The sequence below is a fragment of the Hippoglossus hippoglossus genome, chromosome 3 (genome assembly GCF_009819705.1).
Source record: "Hippoglossus hippoglossus isolate fHipHip1 chromosome 3, fHipHip1.pri, whole genome shotgun sequence".
NCBI classification, from domain to species: Eukaryota; Metazoa; Chordata; class Actinopteri; order Pleuronectiformes; family Pleuronectidae; genus Hippoglossus; species Hippoglossus hippoglossus.
In genome coordinates, this window is record NC_047153.1 from 31,707,126 (window position 1) to 31,730,576 (window position 23,451).

The window sequence follows — 23,451 nt, forward strand, 5'->3', positions numbered from 1 at the left end:
TTATGATAGATTGATAGTGAAACCAAATTCTCCACCGAAAGACAAAGCAGCGTCACTGTGCAGTCCAAAAAAACACCCTTAGGTACAGAGTGGCCTATGCATGCCTGTTACATGGGTGAACATGGAAAAAATGCATGGGGCTTGGTGAAAGACTTCGGTACAGAGCAGTGATGACCACACGCTTGAACAGAGCAGCAGTGGGTTTCCTTTACTGAAGGCTCAGCTGACTACTATAGCTCAGCACTGTGATATCATGTAGTAAGTTAAGAGGATCCAATTTTAAACTCACACAGGAAGTTTGCTCTGTACTGAAGCGTAAACCCAACCCAACCTATAACCCAACTTTGTCCAAAAATGTACAAGCAATCTAAAGAATTCTTAGATTATAATGTTTTGCAAAGACAAACTGAAAAAGTTATAACATTACAAAGTGCAATCTGGGTTTGAAGAGGACAAGAAACAGCACAGAGACACACCTCTGCAGACATGTGTTTCTGATTAAGTTTTAGGTCATTGAGCATCTGGCATTCATTGATTTTCACGCTGACCTGCCCAGCTTGAACTCAGCACAAGCCTCACTGGAGCTCACACTTCATCCACACTCACTCCTTACTACTTGAGCTGAGAGAAAACAGTGGGACTGGACCACTACATAATTTAGCTGAAAACGTGTTTAAACCCAGGATGAAAAAGAAATAAAGTTGTAATGATGAATTTCTAACCTAAAAAAATGGTCAAATTCAAAGATGTGAGAATATGCTGCCATTTTTGTGTTGCTGCCAGTGACTGACAAATGTGCTGCTGATATGATAAAGGTGTTCCACACTGTGCAATCCGAAATATAAAGGCTTATTCATTAGACGCCGGTGCATTGAGATTCCTGAGGAAGTGAATCATTATACACCATGTGAGCCTTCTCAATCCAGCCCCATGCTTTACATTGAAACCATCCTGCTTACTTGTATAAACCTGAGACAGAATGGCCTCAGTTCTACATATCACATCACACATCACAAGCGGAACTGAAAGCTCTGATGTGTCTGCTAACAATAGGGTAAAGAAACTGACAAGAATTAAGTGCTTTATTTTAATACCAGGACAATCTGTCAGCATGAAGACTCTCATAATGAAAGCCTTTGCTCAACGGCAATGCAAATAAACGGCACAAAATAGCAAATCATTTGGAGGTGAATTTCAACGTACCCAGCTATTTACATTAGGCACATCATATTTTGTGAATAAATTATCAGGATAAAAAACATTGTGCCTTGGGGAAAGGAAGATGTGATCAAAATCGATGCAATGATGATCTGGTGCTGCTTTTACTTAATAAAAAGAAAAAAAGATGAACTACATTGGAACACCCAAGAGGAAACTGTATGGTTTGAAGAACTGCTGCAACACCTGAAACCAAGATCATGGTTTTTTCTTTACAAACAATTTTAAGGAAGGACCAGTTTGGTGTAAACAGTCCCAGCTGTGCATATTCTTTGACAGGAGCTGGGTCACCTGTTGCTTGATCCTAGCTTCAAATTGACTATACCATATCATTTATAAGAAATAAATAAATAATTAAAATATAATATCTGTGAGCAATAGCTGAAGACAAAGTTATTAAATAGATCAACGGATAAACTGGATAAAGGAGGAAGCTCTACTACTACTACTGCTTCAAAATGTGACATTGTCAACAGCATGCATTCTAATTGATTCAATGTTTACATGATGGAACATCTACCTAGGTCCAAAAATTTAATTATTCTGCTAATTTGAAAGCTTGCATTGACCTCATACAGGTTTGAAAAATATTAATAACATGCAAAATATCGTGCAAAGGCCTTGAGACATGAAAAGGATTCCACTTACAGTGAAAACTGGATACATTCTGAACGCTTGAGCGTAATTGTTGTTTCAATCCCCCGATTGTGGAATTCACCCCCCAAAAAAATTCTCTACTTTACAAATATCTAGAAAAAATAAAAAGCATTCATGAGAGAAAATTCTAAGAGCCTCATCTCAACTACAACCAAATAGATTCTATAAAACTCTTAATAGTCTCAAAGCGTATTGGACTCTTTCAAATTTTTGTTCTGACATTGTCAGAGAGAGAAATGGTCACACTTATTTTTCAGATGATAAAAGCAGATTTGGTGACATACCCCATATAAACTTTAAAGGTCAGCTCTGAATAAAAAACAACACTTTTGTGTCATCCAGGCATTAACATCTAAAATACATTTTAAAAGGGGATCAAAAGGTCCTGTGTCATCAGGAGACAGCCACATAAGGCTATGGAAAGAGTTCCTGAAGGAGTGTCATGTCTCCTGATAACATCACTGAGGGGTATAATCTAAGGTTTAATAAGGAGTGGCCCTAAAACTGATCCTTGGGGACCCCCGCAGGTTAATTAAGATGGTTTGGAGGAGTTATCTTTAATTTCAAATGGAGAACTTTTTGCCAGAAAGATAAGAATAAAAACAGTTAAAAACAGTACCCGACAGTCCAATATGATCCCGTAAGCCTGGTGAACGCGAGAGGATTTTTAACAGACATAATTATATATTTGACCGATTTTTTTTCTTATTATCAGATTGCACACACTAGACGATTTGACCAGAATGAAAGACCACACACTTCACAGTGGCGATTCCAGAGACTTGGAATCTCACAGAAACTCATGTGATTCTTCTTCTTCAGTTTTGGCAAACAACTTTTAGGTGCATTATTACCACCTTCTGAACTTAAACGTGACTTCAGAAGAAAATCAAACATGGAGGAGGACTGACGTGTGTTCTGTTTTGCTGCAAAAAAAAAAAACTATAGATATACATTAATGGCTGAGAAGATGGAATTTTGTAGCGTGAGCTGGAGTTGAGTTGGAAATGTATTGTTTTAGTCGCAGCTATCCAAGTACGAAACATCAGGTTGGTGAAACTTCCCGTTCAGCACCCTCTCAGTGGCTATTGCAGGGTTTCTGTTGTAGCCAATAATCCTACATTTACGATTCAAGGTCAGGGAGTCTCTGACTCAATAAGCAGCATTGATTTAGTAAATCCTTCACACTTCAAGATTATTTGGGCACATAATCGGCACAGACTGGACACCAGTCGGGAACGCCCCAAAATTGTCAGAAGGGTCAAATAGGGTATAAAATTGTCAAACATCAAAACACCACTCAGATCAAGTAGTACCAACATTGAAGGTCTATTGGCATCTTGCTAGATGTTCCATAATGTCATTGACTACTTGGATTTGTACACTAGCACTTGCAACTGAGTCCTCAACTTCTTGACACAGTGACAGCAGTAGGGGTGCAATGATTAGTCGACGTAGTCGACAAAAATCGATGATAAAAATAGTCGCCGACGAATTTAATAGTCGATGATTCGTTGGTTGCGTTTTTCGTGCCGTGCAGCTGAACTAAACGTCGTTTTACCGGAGGTGCTGATGGAATTAGCTGAGGAGTGAGCCATCTCGCTCCCTTCCTATCTCTGAAAGTCGCGCATGTGCAATAGCGACAAAACATAGACCAATGGCGGTGTCCGTTGCAACACCATCGCATAGCAAGTCAAAAGTATGGGAGAATTTCTCCCTTAACATAGCCCCGAAAAAAAAACTACCTGCAATATTTGTAAGGCGGACCTTGCTTTCTAGAGAAGCAGGAAACGCGCATTTGAAGAGGAGGCACATTTGACATCGTAATGTAGACGATGCAGACTCGCCTCGGTAAGATAGCCTGTTATCTAGCTTGCTATATAAACGGAGTTGTCTTGGCAACTCCCTCAATACCTGTGTGCAGGATTCTAGAATCCATTACAAAAATATGGTTTGAATGTAGATTTTTTAAAACTTTTTTTAACTTGTTTAAAAGCGTAATGTTATCCTAACGTCTTTTTAAATCACAATTATGCAGTCCGAAGAAGACTGTAGTTTTGTTTGTTGATGTTTTTATTGCTGCTACTTTCCCTGTCCTTTTGTTTACAGAAAAAATGGATACTTGATTTTTAATTTATTTTTAGTATCGGCACTTGGCCTGTTCTTGGTTTCACAGGTAAAAGGGAAACTTGAATTTAAATTAAAAAAATTATATGAGCACTTTGCCTGTCCTTGGTTTTAAATGGACAAAAACTCGATTTTTCTTTGTTTTTGTATCACTAGTAGCCTAATATGCGTTTATTAAAAGACATTTTTGAATGAAGTATCGATCTTTATTGTCTTTATTTTCAGTCATCACATGCAACCTCAAGCTAAATTTAAAAGCCGATGGCTAAATAAGAGCAATTGAGAATTTGTGTGATTCATAATCCGATTAGTCGACTAATCGTTTCAATAATCGATAGATTAATCGACTATCAGAATAGACGTTAGTTGCAGCCCTAGACAGAAGACAGTCAGGGTTAGCAGCCGCACATCAAGACCCATCTCAGTGAGCACAGGCTCACCCCAAGGCTGTGTCTTGAGGCCCCTATTGTTCAGCCTGCACACCCACGACTGTATTGCCAATGATAAGTCAGCATACAAAAGTGAGGTGGAGCAGTTAACAGCATGGAGCAGATCTCACAATAAGTTCCTCAATTTGAACAAAACAAAGAAGATGGTGATTGACTTTAAGAGGGCTGACAAGCCACATCACACACTGATGACCATTGATTGTGTTGCTGTGAAGAAGGACAGTAACATTAAGGTTCCTACGGGTACATCTATTGGATGAGTATACCTCCAACGTCAACACAAAAGCCACCGTCAAAAAAGCCCAGCAGCGGCTCCACCCCCTCTGGAGACTGAGAAAGGCAGGTCTCCCCACTCCACACCTCCCCACCTTCTACAAGGGCACCAATGAAAGCATCCCATCCTACAACATGACCTCCTGGTTGAGTTGCTGCAAGGCCTATGAAGAACCAGCTTCATAGGATAGTGAAGACAGCCAGCACAATCATTGGTGCCTCTCTAACCTTTCTGATGGAGTAGAGCTGGGCAATTAACCGAAAATGTATCGAAAACCCTAACCCTTAGCCCTGCCCCTACGTTTTGCGCGTTCGCATGTAGGTGTAGTGTGTCCTGATACTTGTTGGGACAGAGGGGAAGGGCCAAGTGTTCGGGCTGTACAGCCCTCGAAACTGCGATTTTTCAGACCACACCTCAAACCGAGGTCGATGAGAATTTATGATAATGATTGTAATATCTCAGTTTAATATCATTTCAATGTATTATGGAATTTTTTTTACTAAAAAAGCGATCATTTCATGTTGCATCCCCCCTCTTTGAAGATACACAATGCACTTGATTTAACCAGCATATAGCAGCGAGGTTACTGAACTTAACTGCTACTCTAATAACAATGCATCCTGGCAGGGTTGTCTACAGACCACCTTAAGCTTTGAGCTTTTCATTAATACATGAAATAATCGAGCATCCAAGCTTTTCAATTTCCATTGGATGAATGGCAAATGTCATTGATTCACCTGCATTAGCATAGATGGTATTAGGATATTATAGGTTTGTCACTTTAGTAACTGCGAGTAATAGCAATGGTTTATTTAAGATCTCAACAATGTTATTACATTGACATTCCCGGGCAAACATCGACGACTACTGATGACGTGTTGGGTTTTCACGACGACTACTGATTATGTAATGGCTTGTTGAAGCGCTGTCCCAAATCGTAGGGGGAGATTTCAACCACTGCATTACTTCCGTTCCAACAACGTGGTTTTATTGAAAAAAATTACACCTGGCTATGGACACAGGGACCACCGACAGCTCCACAGCCCAAGGGAGAGGGCGCACATCCCGGCAACAGCGGCACTAAGTCCGGGACAGACACCTAGGGAGCCATGCACAGCTCCTGATCAAAACTGATCATTTGGGGTTTTTTTCTTAATAATTTCAGTAATTTACTGATCTCTGTCTCGCTATCATTTGGCTGCGCACTGCCAACCCCCGCTATTTCCTCTGGCTCTCCATACATTGTCTCAGTTTACAAAAAACCTTTCCCTCAGGTTCTGGGACTATAATAAAGAAGCTATACAATTCATTTATAGTAATCAATCGCTTGTAGACATCACTGTGGACCGGGACAAATGTGATCACTAGCCGTTTCCACGGTACTAGTATTATGTCGGGAGGCGGAGGTGACACGAAATTTGACTGAAGCGGCTCGCTATTCTCTACGCAGGAAAAACCCTTTGAGGGCTGGATTCAAAACCACACAGAAAAGCTAAATAATAAATTTAAATTGCAGGCTGGTTTAAATTGCAACCCCTGCGTGCCTGTATGCACTCCCGACAACGTCTGAGCATGCTCCTGATGAGTCGGTGTATGGTGTCCTGGGGGATCTCCTCATAAACCTGGATCAGGGCATCAGTGAGCTCCTGTATTTGGCAGCGTTGATGCACCGATAAATAACATCCCATGTGTGCTCAATGTGATTTAGGTCAGGGGAACCTGAGGGCAAGTCAATGGATTCAATACCTTCATCATCCAGGAACTGCCTAAACATTCAGGCCACATAAAGCCAGCATTGTCCTGCCCTAGGAGGAACCCAGGGCCCACTGCATCAGGGTAAGGTCTGACAATCACTCTGAGGATTTCATCCCGGTAACCAACAGCAGTCAGGGTACCATTGCCTCTCCAGACCATCACTGACCCACCCCCAAACTGGTCATGCTGGATGATGTGATAGGCATATAACGTTCACCACAGCATCCCCAGACTCTTTCACGCATGTCACATGTGCTCTGTGTGAACTTGCTCTCATATGTGAAGAAAACGGGGGGCCAGTGGCAGACCTGTTATGTCTTGTGTTCTCCGGCAAATGCCAATCGAGCTGCACAAAGCTGTTTGGTCGTTTTGTAGGGCTCTGGCAGTACTCCTCCTGTTCCTCCTTGCATAAATGAGCAGATAGTGGTCCTGCTGCTGAGTTGATGCCCTTCTACAGCCCTGTCCAGCTCTCCTTGTGTAACAGCTGGTGTCCTGGTACCTCCTCCATGCCCTTGAGATTGTGCTGGGAGACACAGCAAACCTTTTTGTGACCCCACATATGGATGTGCTATCCTGGAGGAGCCGGACTACCTGTGCAACCTGAGCTGCAGGTACCGCCTCATTCTGCCAGTAGTGACAAGGACAAAAAACTAGAGATGAATCAATCAGGAAGGAATAGGAGCAATTTTCTGTTGCCACCACATCCAAAACCATTACTGTGGCAGTAGACCATGCCACGGGGCTCTCGTCACAGCAGCCAGAGACGAACCATTCAGGTTTTACCATCTTTATTTAAAGACCACACACACGAACAAACATAAATAAACCAACTTAAAGGGACTGGCTCAGCACTAGTGTCTCTCCTTTGTTCTCCTGTGTGCTCGGTCCTGAGTGTCTGGAGAGTGTGTCTCCCGAGACAGCTCCGCTGCTGGCTTTTAAACCTGAGGATCAATCAGCTAACAGCGTTCACCTGCGTTGATTGATCCTCCAGTGTAGGTGAAGGTGCTCTCCCAGCTACCTGCGTATACCCCCACAGTTAAATTCAGGCCAGGGAGCCATCCGGCCTGACCTACTCCCCCACGCCCCAGTAAATGACAGTAAATAGAATCTTGAATCTTGAGGTGCATGTTTCTATCTTGATGAGACCAAAAATAACATTGAAGAACTGCACCACTGATCTCACAGAAGTCAGACTATCGCTTTCCACTGCCTCAAGACAGCAATGCACCAAGATTGCAGCTGACCACACCTACTTTTAAGACCAACACACTAATGTTCACTCGTATGTGGGACACTTGTGTCGTACTTGGCGTGTCTTTGTATCAGGTGTAAGAGAGAACCCCAAGGATGAGTGAGACACAGATGGCGACATGTCCTAGTATAAAGAATGATAAAGAGTGGAAATATAAAGAGATATCAAAGATGGAAGCAAACAAATGTGTTACTTCACGATTTCTATTTCATTCCAAATAAAGCCCTTGTGCAGTAAGAACAAAAATGTTACGTCTTCCAGAGACATTTTTCCTCATCTTTCCATTTTTTAAGACTTTTTGTCCCTGCAACACATACATGCATTCACTATTGAGAACTTGTTTTTTCGTCATAAAGGAATGTTCCCAGAAATTCTGAGCAGTGCCTCAGTAAGAGGGTTCACTCACACACACATTCATTGTGTGGCAGGGGCCTGGATAGCAGCATGATTATGAGAGAAGGTTAATTGTTTTCTGCCTGACACATAATGTGGTTGTCTGTTTCATTTTTGATAAATGGGACAGGGAGACACGTCACACTATGCACTCTAGGTTAGTGGGATAACAGGATGACTCATACAGCAGGGACAAATGATCAGCACAATTTCTTTGGGGTGAAAGATAAAGAATGTGCAGCAGGTTTGGAAGAGGAAAAGTTGGACAAATTAGAACATAAGAGCGATAAACAGCTGTTTGGAGAACCTCAGCCCAGCAATATGGCTTTAGAAATTAGAGTACAATATCCATACAAGCTAAGTAGTTTCAAATTCTGAATTCTACTCATCTTTTGAATCAGGAAATACAAACTACATACTGCAGTTATTGTGAACATATTTCTCTTTTTCAAAATGTTTTTTGCTGTTGCTTTTAACTGAAGCACATCGTCGTCCTAAGTAACAAGTAAACTTCATTACAGACTTTTTCAACAAGCCCACACAGAGTTGGTTATGTGCCTGCTTACATGCCACCTGTTTGTCTGTGGTAACGCAAGTGATATTACAAATGATTTTTAGTCTTTGCCCAACTTGCAGAATAAATACTAAATACAATTCATATAGCAGTCATGTACTGTACATGCTGATTGCTAAATGAAATTTAATTTCTGTATTTCATGCATGAAACACACATTGCCTAACAGACTCCAGTTGGCAGTGTTTGCACACTTTTGTATTGCATCCTTTTCAGGCAGTGCCATAGTTTCTCACTCACTCTGGGAATCCCCAGCCAAACTCAACATCATTTCAGTTTTATTCAAACACTGCCACTTGTTTCATATTGTCATTGTCTCTGTTCAAGTCACTGTGATATTGTAATAACAAAATAACCCCAAGTGATGGTTTTAAAGGTTTTCATTTTGTGTATGATTTAAATTTATCACACCAAAATTAAAGGAAAGTTTAAGCAGAAAAGATTCCACCACGTGTTATTGTAAAGAGGGATTTCAAACACTTTGTTGAGCAGGCTTTTTGAATGGCTTGGTTGAATGCACTTATTGCAAGTCGCTTTGGATAAAGGTGTCAGCTAAATGAAATGTAATGTAATAATAGTTGGAATAAACTTCAGGACTCAATTAGGCTAGATCGTTTTTTAACCTTAGAACAGTTACAATTTTTGTTAAAGGAAGTTTTAGTTGATGAATGCTCCTGTTTTTCTTGATGTGGCTATCTTATCCCTTTTTTGAGACATTTTACTCCTCTGTATTGTAATTTTTACTTGTTTATGTAAATGAAGGGCCCCATTGTAAACGAGAGCTCTGCTCTCAATTGGTTTATACCCTGTCTAAATAAAGGTTATCTATCTATCTATCTAGAATTAGGGGGAAGTCATGTTACAGTTAAAATGTGGGCTGTTGCAGGGTTTATAAATCTATTTAGTCTGGAATGTACAGTTAGTCATTAGAAAGTAGATGATCTCTATACAAGATAAATAAATGCTACATTAATGAACAGATTCTGGATTCTGGAGTCAGGGCTGCTAGATAATTAATGTTTTTGACCAGTGTTACGCTGGAAGGGAGTGGTGTGAAATGTTCCCTGCATACTGTAGGTAACAAAGTAGGTCTCTCACTTCCTTTTTCTCATAAGTTTACTTCCTTGAAATGTCAAACTTAGTAGTTAGTAGTTAAGTTCCATCAGTCCACGTTCTGTCAGTACACAGTCTTTTACAAAGATGTTGGCATCAAATGCCATGTGTTTCTATAAACAGATGTACAAATCAAACAAATCTCATGGCAATAGCCTGTAATGTGATGGGGTATCTGTTATAAGCCTACACCAACGACAATATTGCGTCACAATTCAATTGATTATTGACAAACAGAATATGTAGATACGCATTCGATAACCCATTCCCAAAAGCAGATATGAACTATTAGATTAAGGTTGTGTTCATATCCCCGCGTTGCGCTACAATAAACTGGCACATTTCAAAAGGAGCTTTCGCTATTCCTCGCGGCCAGTTTTTGTCATCTAACTCGACCAACAAGCTGATGAAACGGATTGACAGGTGGGCAGGTGCAATTTTTGCCACATCGTGTTGACTTTAGATGATTGCAGCAGACCGCCTGGTACCGCTATAAAAACCCAAACTAACGGCAAAAACATTCCTATGTACGAGCCTTACTCTGTCGAGTTGGAAAGTATTTTACTTTATAACGTCATTCCGTGAAACGCTCGCTGTCCCTCTCAGTAAAACATGTCTTAACTACGAGCTGACATCACCGACATAATGCAAACTGCCGTACATTACCAAGCAACGTAGTAACACAGTGTGGTTGAAGCCACTACTCACATCTTCCATGATAAAGGGCCAAAATCCGTTAGTGAGTTATGACTGGCCTGAAATCCGTCGACGTCGCTTTACCCTCGGCAGAAAGTGGTCGCTTCTCCTGACAGCTGACACATTTCCAACAGCAGACGTAAATGACCGAAATGAGGAACTGTGTGGGCCTCATGAAAACAAGTGTCGTCTCCTTTTCCTCTTTTGCCTCAGAGAAAAAAAGTCGAAGAAAAAAGTTTGGTTTCCGGTTGATGTGTCTTTACACTCTTCAATCGAAAAGTCAGCCGAGGAGGAGCAACATAGTGCCATACACACTCACACACACACACACACACACGCACAAACACACACACACACACACACACACACACACACACACACACGATCGTCTGAGACATATCTGCTGTGTTGATCGCAGCTCAGCTGCAGCCTTCTCTCAGCTTCACTTTTCATTAGACACTCGATGCAGGACATGTTTCTGGAGCTTCACGGTGTACCGTCACCATGCTTCTCACTTCTGTTAGCCTTCTTGGAGGCTTTCACTGACTGATGAACATTTTAGTGCTGGCTGCTTAGCTCTCTCTTGTTCCCTTTGCTCAATACTTGCTGAAATCCTCAGTATGGCCGCTCCGATGCGGTGTAGTGGTCGAAATTGATATGACAGTTAAACTCCAATCGAGTTCACCACCTATGTCTAGAATAAACGGGACGGGAGGCTGACGGCTTTCCTGATAGACAATTTATTAGTTTCTCACATATGTAGAAAAATACTGAAAGGAACAGTACCAATTGTGAATTAAACTGCCGAGTAGCAAAGTTGGAAATGTGCAAAGTATGGGGTACTGATAACTAACTTGATATAAATGGCACGATAGTCTCACGAAAGGGTTCGTAAGATATCTTACGTAAAGTTATATGCAAATTTTCGTTTGAATTCCGACGAAAATGTACAGCGATAGTCCGGGGCGTAGCACAAGATTATGGGCCCTATACACAAGCAGTCTTTGTGGGCCCCCTTCCAGTCTCGATTTATGATGTCCCTCATGCATATTTAAAATATGTATTTACTAATAACAGAGTCAGCTGTACAAATGAATCTGTAGTGTATGTTAGGTTAGTCCCTAATGAACAGTACATACCAAATTTTGTATAAGTAAATATGAAATCTCACCGCATTTCAATTCTCCTTTCTCAGACTTTTGCCAACTGTTACTTTACTATAGTTAAATGAAGTTTGTTTGGAGTATTGTGCTAAAAAGAACATTATTTAACATTTATTCAGGTATTTCATAAAGTATCAAACAAACCTTAAAAATACCATCTTAGTGTTCTAACACATACATCAAGAAAATGTTTACTGCAAAAGAAAAGACAACTGACCAAAGACTTCACTAGACTCTTTAATTTGCAGAAACTTAAACCACATGTTTAATTTACAGCTTTCATCCCATCAACCTAAAGTATTCATTTATGAATGAATGGAATCTCTAATTTTGTTATATTTTGTCAATAATTAAAGAAACTGACACAGAAATGAAGAACAACCTACCCGGTATGACCAAACTAACTAACTAGATTTCAATAGAGGTAGCCCCCAGCTGGTTTAGCCACTTGTGTGGAACAAGAACAAGACAATTCAGGTTTCACTAAATGTTAGCCTATATATTGGAGTTTATTCCCCAGGTGCCTGGCATGCTATTTTTATCTGCTCTTGAGTCATATCTGCTGGCTTCAGGATGGGTGCAAATGTTTCACATATGGCTGCTGTGGTCTGGAATCCTGTGCTCAAGTCACTGATAATGTTATCCATCGCAACAAAAAAGATGTTGTTTTTTAAAGGAAATACAGTGATCACATCAGAAACCTCAGAAAGGCTGTAGTTATATTAAAAGTTAATGTAAAAGACCTCAGGTCAAGGGCAAAAGGCTCTCTCTCGCTCTTGCTCGCTCCCTCTCTCTCTTGCTCGCCCTGTCTCTCTCTCTCGCTCTCTCCTTCTCGACCTGTCTCTCTTTCTTGCTCGGTCTCTCTCTCTTGCTCGACCTGTCTCTCTCTCACACACACACATTTATGTCCATCTTCAAGATAAACCCTCTGTATAAACCGGTAAAAACTCAGCTGTAGCTCCGCGGTGGATCATGACCCAGTGTGAAAGCAAGAAAGCTATTTCATTTAGTTGCATTATTGTTGGTCAGTGAATTTGTGTTTTCCTGTAATCATTAGCCGTGTAACTGTATGGGACTTTTATTGTGAAGGGTCACCAACGGAAGTAGTAGTTGTTTTTGAGCGGGATTTGACTAGATGTGGCAAAATATACGGATATGTCCCGGTTCAAGTCCGCATTCTTATTTTACTATGAGCTGTCAGTAACGGCGAATTAAGTCCTCGGCGACAGCATCAGACAATGGAGAATCTGCGACACACAAATGCGGCACAGCCATTACTAGTAATGAAATCTGTTAAGCATTGCCTGCCCTCCGTTTCCTTTCTTTCTCTTTCCTTTTTCTTTTCAGACTCCTCGATTTAACTCGCACTTTTCTGACCGACATTTTAAAAACATAATTATTCTCAACATAAATAACAGTTTAAGCGATGAACTATACCTAACCTAGTCGATTATTTAATATCATGCCGTTAGTTTTTGTAATTTTTCCTTCACTTCTGTAAGAGGAGCGACCAGTGCGCCTGCGCAAAGCTCTGTAAAACGGACGTTAAAGGGGGACATCGTATGCCCATTTTACCACAAGTTGATATGGTTTCCTTGGGGTCTTAATGAAATGTCTGTAACATACTTTGGTCAAAATACCACAAGGATCATTTAAAACAGCACCCTTTTTACCCTGTATAAAACAGCCCTCCACAGAGTGACCTGTTTTGAGTGCCTGTTCCTTTAAATGCTAATGAGCCAGCTCCCCCCTCTCCCCCCATGATTTTAAACGATATAAATTACATATTTTATATGATATAAATTATCAAATATGCATCCCATACTTTGTATTCCCCTTCTGTTGTCCTGGAGTTTTAATTTCCCCAATCACATAATTAAATGTCCCCCTCTGCCCATCCACTACAAGCACACAAGCAGACAGACAGAGAGAGAAAGAGAGGGGTGGGGGGGGCTATGAAGACCATCATTTACCCCCGAACCCCGACATTCAACGGGTACAACAACAAGCGGAGAAAGCAGAATCGCGGGCTGACCAGCGCGGAGAAATGCGCGTCCCATGTGAACAGCCAGGCGGCTGTGCGCTTGAGAATGGCGCTGCGCGGCGCTTCCGCGTCCGGTGTAAACCCGGCGTAACGAGTGTGGGGGGGCGGGGGGGATGAGGTGGGGGGTGGGCCAAGGCCATGTAGGGAGACTCCCACTGGATTGTGACGACACAATACATAGGAAGCTCATTCGAGTCACTCAAGCATGATGTTTCTGACGTAGAGGAACCATAACAAAACGCGTGAGTGGTTTTTTTCCAGAGTTTTTGGGTTGGTAGACATGCCAGATACCCACATTAACGTGTAGAAGCACTAACAAAGTGGAATTTTCATAATATGTCCCCTTAAAGTCCTTCTCCTTCACCCCCTGCCCTGGTAAGCCCTCGAAGTTATTTAAATCGCCAATTCAAATACTTATTTCACCATTAAACCTATCAATTGTCTCAACGAAATTGTTATTGTTTTAAGAATTTTAACTGATCAAAGTTTTGCAAAGTTGGTAATGTTATCAAGGTAACATGTAAACTTGTTTACAACATAACATAGCTAGGCTTATATGCTAACGTTAAAAAGCTTTCTTTTGACCATACTCTCATAGCTAATTTTACTGTTTTACAGATAACCTGTCCCTTGCTCTTTATTCCAAACTCAATCCAGTCCTTCATAAAGATAAACCAAGGCTGTTTTAAGAGTCAACATCTGTCCATCGCTCTCTCTCTCTCTTTTTGTGTGTGTCAGTGTATCTTGTTTGTGTGTGTGCTTTATTTGTCTCCCACGACCCTGCCAGACCTGTCACCCCAAATCCAGTGGCATACACAACAAGTCTCTGGTAAGTAGTACTGTGCATATATATATATGTTATTGATCCCCTGGGCAAAAAGGGTAGTTTCTGTATGGGGAAGAAAATCAGCAAAGCTCTTAACCAGTATAATTAGTTAAGACACAGCTTCAAAAGTTTACAGTAACTTACACAAAGTTTAGACAAGGGGGAAAAAATGCATTATGCCGTATAGTAAAAAACAGTGGAGAAAATGTATTTTTAGTTATTATTGTGTGTTAAAAGGAATTAGTGGAATTCTGTATTGTTCAAATATTTAATAATCAGAAATTGTAAGTGAAATATTACAAAATGTAAATGTTCCAAATGTCATAATGTTAAAAATTGGAGGGGACTTCCTCCATTCATTTCATAATCCACATTCCAGTGACCTAGATTAATGTAATCGCACCAAAAGTAAAAAAAATGTTTTACCTCTAGGTGTTAAACAAGGGCTTCCTTGTTCCCCAAAAGGGTTGTGTGCTCTCTGCATGATTGTCTTTCTCCTCTTCCCCTCTGCCCAGTTGCTTGACTGCTGGACAGTCTGTTGTTTTGTTACAATTAAGTAAATCCGATGTGTTTCTAATCTATTTATCAATCAATCAATCAAATTTTATTTGTATAGCCCATATTCACAAATCACAATTTGTCTCATAGGGTTTTAACAAGGTGTGACATCCTCTGCCCTTAACCCTCAACAAGAGTAAGTAAAAACTACTAAAAAACCCTTTTAACAGGGTAAAAAGAACGTAGAAACCTCAGAGAGAGCCACATGTGAGGGATCCCTCTCCCAGGACGGACAGAAGTACAGTAGATGTCACGTGTAAAGGAGAACATCACCAAGATAAAAGGTATTTGCAGCATTTATTAGATAAACACTTTGTAACATAATGGAAGGTAAATGAATTGATAGATTATTGTCAGTAATGGTAGAGTATCTGAGGAGACATATTTTATATCAAGCAGTCTTGTTGTAATCATAGTCCATGGTCAGCAGCCACCACGATCATGATCCACCATCACGATCGGATGCCACCATAGTCCACAATCATGATCCACTGCCGCCATCAGGATCCATCATCAGCTGCCACTTCGATCGTGGTCCACCACCATTATCAGATGCCAACACGATACAGGATCCGCCATTATTACAAAAAGGCATTACGATCACGATCTCTGATTCGCGATCGTGATATAATCGGAAATTAGTCTGCTTGGCCAGCAAGTGGTATCTAAGTCTAATGTATACATGCTAATTTAAAGATATTTTTTGTATATCTGATATAATTTGATATACTTATGTAATTGTATTTTTTTAAATATAAAAAATAAATAAATAAAGTTATATAAAATGTTCAATTCATGACTACGGCCTTGGTGCTATATATTGAAAGCGTGGTCTATGTAGTTTTTTTCTGTTCTTGTAAAAGACTACTGATTATTTAAGAGAGTAAAATACATAGCGCATGCTACCACATCATCATTTCTGATTAGTAAGGCTAATAGGAGTGAGGTGAAGGCAATACACATAACATTGTCAGTCCAAATCAGGGGTAAAAAATGGTTCAGATTGTAAAGAAACTAAATGATAAAAAAAAAAAATTCAAACTGGATTTGTGCTTATGAGTGTGATGCCACCAATATGCATTTTGACAGAGTTTTAGACCAGTCATGGGCAGTGTAGTCTTTTCTACAGACTACACTGTTTGTATCCTTAAACAGCGAAATATGGACATGGCACGATTATTATTGTTGTAGTCTACGACTAAAGACACTTGCTAGCAAATACATTGTTTAGTGTGTTTTTTTAATTAATTATTTTTTCCCATCAACCACTGTGAACTATTGCATGGAATTTTTATGAATGCATTTCTAGATGGCATTGATTTTCCTTGTAAAAAAAATGTTTGACAAGGTCATGCACATGAGATGTTTTTGCGTAATCCTGCCATCTAACAGACAAAGAAACGTGGATGAAAACATAACCTCCTTAGTGGAAGTAATTATCTGTGTATGTGTATATACTTTTGTGCATAGGCTGGTAGGGGATACATCATTAATCCTGTTTTTACAGCCTGATGCGATATGTATTTTGAAATGTGTTTTGATCACAATACCTTGCTGTTTATACCAAAACTGGGGTTATCACGTTTATTATCTAACATCATCTTATCTAATATTGTCAGTGTTATCTGAATAGACACCAAGTAGCATCTGTCTTGTACTGTTTATTGTCGGGTTGCAACCAACGTCAAGGTGCATTGCCGACATCTGTCTCAGTTGTAATCCTCAAGAAGCCCCACACACTTTGTTAATGTCTAGTTGTTACATGCACTGCTGTCAAACCCACCAACATAATATGCACAGTTTTTATTGTGTAATACTGTTGTGTGACTACATGTACAGTATATGTAAGAAGACAGTATATACCAATATACTACTACCATTATTATTATTATTATCATTACAACTTGCCTACTCTTTAATATACAATCCTTTTTAATATTATTAATTATAATAATATGAATACTATGTATAATTATGTGTAACCTATTGCATTGGATAGATACAAAAGCAAAATTATATTTATCAAACCTAAATAATGACATTGATAACAAATTCAATTATTTTGCTATCTCAAAATTGTGTTTTTGACAACTTCCACAAGCCATCTCTGATGCTATTAGCCATCTGAAATAACTAATGTTGATTATTAATCCATTTGTCTGCATTTATATGGTCTTGTTTGGAAGGCACATTGAATATGAACAAATTGTAAATCATTTTAACAATTAACACACATAAATAGTTGTGGTCATAGGCCAGGAAGATTTGTTAAAAAACTTAAAACAATCCATTGTGCCATTGAATAAATATCAATCAATCAATCAATCAAATTTTATTTGTATAGCCCATATTCACAAATCACAGTTTGTCTCATAGGGCTTTAACATGGTGTGACATCCTCTGCCCTCAACCCTCAACAAGAGTAATGAAAAACTACAAAAAAAACCTTTTAACAGGGTAAAAAGAAGGTAGAAACCTCAGAGAGCCACATGTGAGGGATCCCTCTCCCAGGACGGACAGAAGTGCAATAGATGTCAAGTGTAAAGGAGAACATCAGAAAGATAAGGGTTTTAGCAGCATTGATAAGGGTAAACATTTTGAAGCATAACTGAAGGTCAATGAATTGACGGATTATTGTCAGTAATGGTCGAGTATCTGAGGAGAAATACTATGTATCGAGCAGTCCTGCTGCAATCATAGTCTATGGTCAGCTGCCACCTCGATCGTGGTCCACCATCAAGATCCGATGCCAACACGATAAAGGATCCGCCATTATTATCACGATCAGCCAGCACGATACAGAATCCGCCATACTGGATCCACCATTACGCTCTCTGATACGCGATCCACAGATCATAATCCACGATGTGGCCACAGCTGCAGCCCTGGATCTGCGAACGATAAGGCAAAGGGACTCCGGGGAAGAAGTCAAGTCAGTAACATGTATTGATGAGATATGAATTTCTTTGATGTGATAACGATTGAGAAGAGGAAGGAGAAGCTGGAAAGAGAAGCTCCGAGTGTCATGTGTCCCCCGACCTTCTAGACCTATAGCAGCATAACTAAGAGCAGGTCTAAGACAAGCCTGTACCAGCTCTAACTATAAGCTTTATCAAAAAGGAAGGTTTTAAGCCTACTCTTAAACGTACAGATGGTGTCTGCCTCCCGAACTGAAAGTGGGAGATGATTCCAGAGGAGAGGAGCTTGATAGCTGAAAGCTCTGGCTCCTACTCTACTTTTAGAGACTTTAGGGACGACAAGTAAGCCTGAATTCTGGGAGCGCAGTGCTCTAGTGGGTTGATAAGGTTCTATCAGCTCTTTAAGGTATAATGGTGCCATATTATTAAGGGCCTTGAAGGTGAGGAGGAGAATTTTAAATTCTATTCTAGATTTAACCGGAAGCCAGTGTAGCGAAGCTAATACTGGAGAAATATGGTCTCTTTTCTTGGTTCTTGTCAGGACACGTGCTCCGGCGTTTTGGACAAGCTGCAGAGTCTTTAACGACTTACTGCTGGAGCCTGATAATAAGGAATTACAATAATCAAGTCTGGATGTAACAAAGGCGTGGACTAGTGTTTCTGCATCTTTTTGAGAAAGGACATGTCTGATTTTTGAGATATTACGCAAGTGGAAAAAGGCGGTCCTAGAAATTTGTTTTAAGTGTGAATTAAAGGACAAATCAGGATCGAAGATCACTCCCAAGTTCCTGACTGTTTCATTGGAAGCAAGGGCAATGTCGTCTAGCGCAGCTATATCATTAGATAATGTATCTCTAAGGTGTTTAGGGCCAAGTATTAGAACCTCTGTTTTATCTGAGTTTAACAAGAGAAAATTGCAGGTCATCCATGTTTTTATGTCCTTGAGACATGCTTGGAGTTTAGTTAATTGATTACATTGTTCAGGTTTTATTGACAAGTATAACTGGGTGTCATCCGCATAGCAGTGGAAATTTACAGAGTGTGTCCTGATAATGTTTCCTAGTGGAAGCATATATAATGAGAATAAAATTGGGCCGAGCACAGAGCCCTGTGGAACACCGTGGTTAACTTTGGTGCGCACAGATGACTCATCATTAATTTGCACGAATTGGAATCGATCTGAAAAATAGGATTAAAACCAGTTTAGGGCGGTTCCTTTAATGCTAATTAACTGTTCTAGCCTCTGTAATAAAATTTGATGGTCAATTGTGTCGAATGCTGCACTAAGATCTAACAGAAGGAGGACAGACACAAATCCCTGATCTGAAGCTATTAGAAGGTCATTAGTGACTTTTGCTAAGGCTGTCTCTGTGCTATGATTGGCTCTAAACCCCGACTGAAAGTCTTCATATATATTATTTTCCTGGAGAAACTCGCACAGCTGATTGGCTATAACTTTTTCAAGGATTTTAGACAGGAAGGGGAGGTTAGATATTGGTATGTAGTTGGCTAAAACCTTTGGGTCTAGGGTGGGTTTTTTGAGAAGGGGTTTGATTACAGCAATTTTAAAGGACCGTGGTACATATCCTGATGATAATGACAGATTGATTGTGTTTAGTAACATACTATTAATTAGGGGCAGAATTTCTTTCAGTAATTTTGTAGGAATGGGATCTAAGATACAAGTTGTTGGTTTAGAACATGAGATTATTTTGGTCAGCTGATCAAGGGTGATCAGAGAGAAGCTGTCTAAATAATTGGTAAGATTCTCAGCCGTTTCTGAGATTTCTGTTCTTGGTAGGGTATTAGTGCAAACTGAGGGCAGGAGATGGTTGATTTTATTTCTAATAGTTAGAATTTTATCATTAAAGAAGGTCATAAAGATATTGCTATTTAGGGATCGAGGAATACTGGGTTCGATGGAGCTGTGACTCTCTGTCAGCCTGGCTACAGTGCTGAAGAGAAACCTGGGGTTGTTTTTATTTTCTTCTATTAATGTGGAGTAGTAGGCAGCTCTTGCTTTGTGGAGGGCCTTCTTATATGCTTTAACACTATTCTTCCAGGCTAGGAGATATTCAACACGGTTGCTGGAGCGCCACTTCCTTTCTAGTTTTCTTGATACTTGTTTTAACTCATGTGTCTTGGAATTATACCACGGAGCTAATTTACTATGTTTTACACGTTTCTTTTTTAGAGGCGCTATTGAGTCTAATGTTAATCGTAATGACTTTACAGAGCTATCGACAAGATGGTCAATCTCAGTGGCGCTAGGGTTTTTAAAGAATTTGTTGGTTATATCGACGGATAATACGGGTTTAAATGTAATTGAAATTATTTCCTTAAATTTAGCTACAGCACTATCAGGTAGACATCTAGAAAATGAGTTCTTTATTAGTGGCATATATTCTGATAATGAAAAATCGAAGGTTATTAAATTATGGTCTGATAGAATTGGATTGCGCGGAAGTACTGTTAGATTTAAAATTTTGACACCGTATGATAATACAAGGTCAAGTGTGTGGTTACAACAATAAGTAGGTTGGTGTACACACTGACTGAAACTTATTGAGTCTAGTATTGAAATAATGCTACGCTAAGGCTATCATTATTATTGTCAACATGAATATTAAAGTCACCAACAATAATAATTTTATCAGACTAGGTTTGATAAAAACTCAGGGAATTCCGTTAAAAATTCAGAATAAGCCCCAGGAGCACGGTAAACTACAGCAAATATGATTGGCTGTTGGTATTTCTTGGATTGGTGAAGACTAAGAACAAGACATTCAAATGAGTTGTAGCTTAGTTTAGGTTTAGGATTAATTAATAGACTGGAGTTAAAAATAGCAGCAAATATCAAACAATAATCAAAGATTAACAACTAAAAATCGAAATAAGGAAACAATGTCCCTCCCCATGATAACAAGGGACACGGTGCAGTCCAATTAGTGCTTAAAGTCATTTAAGCTTGTCTGCTGCAGCTGGGCCTCCTTTTGATGCATGGCCAGACGACTCCAGCAGCAATCCCCAGGAACTGGTAACTCAAAGAAAACTTGATTAATTATCACAGAAAAAAAGATATAAATAAATAAAAGTATTATTTTTCCTTAGTTAATATTGTATGGCCTTATACTGGGGTGTTATGTTGTGGCTGTAGTTTGTTTTCAATGTTAGTATGTAAGTCTATCCCCCTTTTGTGTTTTGAGTGGCTTGATCAGCCATCATATGTGTTCCCCTGTGTCAGTTGAGGGGCAGTTTTTTGTGGTGCTGTTAACTGGTCTTCATCTGTTACTGGAGGCTAGTTTGGTTAATTGACCTTTTACTTGCCCAAGATTTGTGAAGTTTATCTTTTTGCAATTTTGTTAATGAAAACAAAATTAAAATACCATTTTTTTCAAAGAAACTATCTGTGGCTCTCTGATCTTCCTGCTCGCTCCCTGACAGACAAGTATAACTGGATGTCATCCGCATAGCGGTGGAAATTTACCGAGCGAAAAATAAAGCCCTAGTCCTCACAACTTAGAAGTAACCTCGCATACAAGGTTCAGGGAAGAAAGAGGTTGATCAGGTATCTGAATTCCCATAGCTCAATGTGACACATTGTACGCCCCACAACACTTGACCTAAAAGAAAACTTGCCTCATAGACACCTGTACACATACAAAAAACATACTGTTGTTGTGGTTCTGCTGTGCGATGCAGCTCTTGTGCTGAAGTTCTTAGGCAGGCTCTCGTGTCGCTGCCTTTGGAAGGTTTTAGCAGTCTGCTCTAGGCAGGCCTGCTTGAAGGTTGGTAGAGCTTGGGTAGGGAGGAAGATTCCCTGGCTTGGTGAGCTGGAGAGCTACACCTCTCCTCTCGGAGAGTTGAGTAGAAAGAGGAATAGGAGAGCGGGAACTGGGCTTATATTAGCCTGGTTACCTCATGGGTCATGGGGCCCAGAGTTACCAATAGTGGCTGAAAGCTGTGTCCACGGTCAGTTTTCACACCTCGGTGTGAAGTTGAAGCACCCTGGGAGACTGAGTTCTGGAGGCTCTCCATCATCTCCAGAACAAAGAAACATGTGGTCAGGGTCTGACTAAACATGTAGGCCTAACTGTAGTTCATAAATACTAGGTCCCAACAGCGACTTCTTAACACCAACTCATCAATCAAATTGCTCTCAAAATTGGTGCCCTGGTCAGAAAGACTTCTTTCGGGGAACCCGTAAACACATTATCCCAGAGCCTCTTAGTGACCTGCTTCGCTGTCTGGTTGGCACAAGGGAATGCATGAGCGAGCTTAGGGAAATGGTCGGTGACCACTAGGACATCAACAGATCGCTGCTTTCCATCCTCTCGACTAAAGGTCCATACACACCAACTCCATTGGAGCGGAAGTCTTGATACTCTCCAGGGGTGCATGAGCAGCTGGTTCAGGTGACTTAGCACACATCTCTGCCAACACTTGACATATGCCCGTACATCCTTCTCCATATCAGGCCAATAAAAATGTAAGGTCTTGGCCCTGATGACCTGCCAGATCATGGATGCCTGACAACGCTCTGTCCTTCAGAATCTGAGGCAACATTTACTGAAATCTTTTTAGTTTGGACACAGGATTTTTTTTTTTTGTCACTCTGTACAAAACATCATTGTGGACTTCCAATTTGTCCCATTGTTTACACAACCTGAGAACCTTTGAGTCAGCACCATGTTTTTCTCGCCTAGATGGTTGCTTCTTGATAGAAAACGAAAGGAAAAACCTCAGAAATGCATTGGCAACACATTTTGACCACTATATATATACTGTTTGACATGCTGGGTCAAACAAAGTGCTCTGGACTCTGTAGCCGTGGTGTTGGGTGGTACACAGGTGTGTCAGATAGAGGCAGGCAGCTGACCCTGAAAACATTCTGCACAGAGTCTTCCCCCAACTCACTGGCCTGTTGTATTAAAGTAGAGTATGACTCCTCCAGCAGTCTCTGACCATTGTGTTTTGCAAAGGGGTCATGACTTAAAGCGTCTGCCACCGTCAAAGGAGTGAGATGCAAACTTTGAGATAATACCGCACCAAGTCCATCCAATGATGCATCAACCGACAAGTTCAGGGCTCATCAGAGTTGGGACGGGCAAGCACGACACACTCCAACAACATAGTTTTCAACTGGTCAAATGCATTCCCACATTCCATCTTCCAATCTGCAGGTGTGAGCTTACGAAAGAGGCCCTGAGACCTCTTGTCACTGCCTGGATGAGTTTTAAAGTACCAATTTTGTTCGACATCAGGGTCAGACTGATGTCTGGATGCAATGTCCCAATAGTTATCATCACATTTCAGGGCATGAATCACGTGCTTGATAATGTTAGGACCCTGTAAGAGCCACCATGCAGCTTGCGTGTGTGTAAATAAATATTAATGTTGGTTTGATATGTTCTTAAATTATCCAGGTTTGTAG

General features: G+C 40.3%; 1 protein-coding gene and 1 long non-coding RNA gene across 3 annotated transcripts in view; one reads left to right on the forward strand and one right to left on the reverse strand.

Moving 5' to 3' along the window:
* Positions 1 to 10,844, reverse strand: part of plekho2 (pleckstrin homology domain containing, family O member 2) — a 28,008-nt gene extending 17,164 nt beyond the window's left edge. For both annotated transcript variants that reach the window (XM_034581533.1, XM_034581532.1), the window contains exon 1: positions 10,521 to 10,844. In XM_034581533.1, the coding sequence (XP_034437424.1) occupies positions 10,521 to 10,529 (9 nt within the window). In that variant the 5' untranslated portion in view covers positions 10,530 to 10,844. The remainder of the gene's footprint in view (positions 1 to 10,520) is intronic.
* LOC117759464 lies at positions 676 to 18,473 on the forward strand. The gene is made up of 3 exons (XR_004613482.1): positions 676 to 2,064; positions 2,258 to 2,264; positions 18,463 to 18,473. It is a non-coding gene; the product is annotated as an uncharacterized LOC117759464 (long non-coding RNA).
* The last annotated feature ends 4,978 nt before the right edge of the window (positions 18,474 to 23,451 follow it).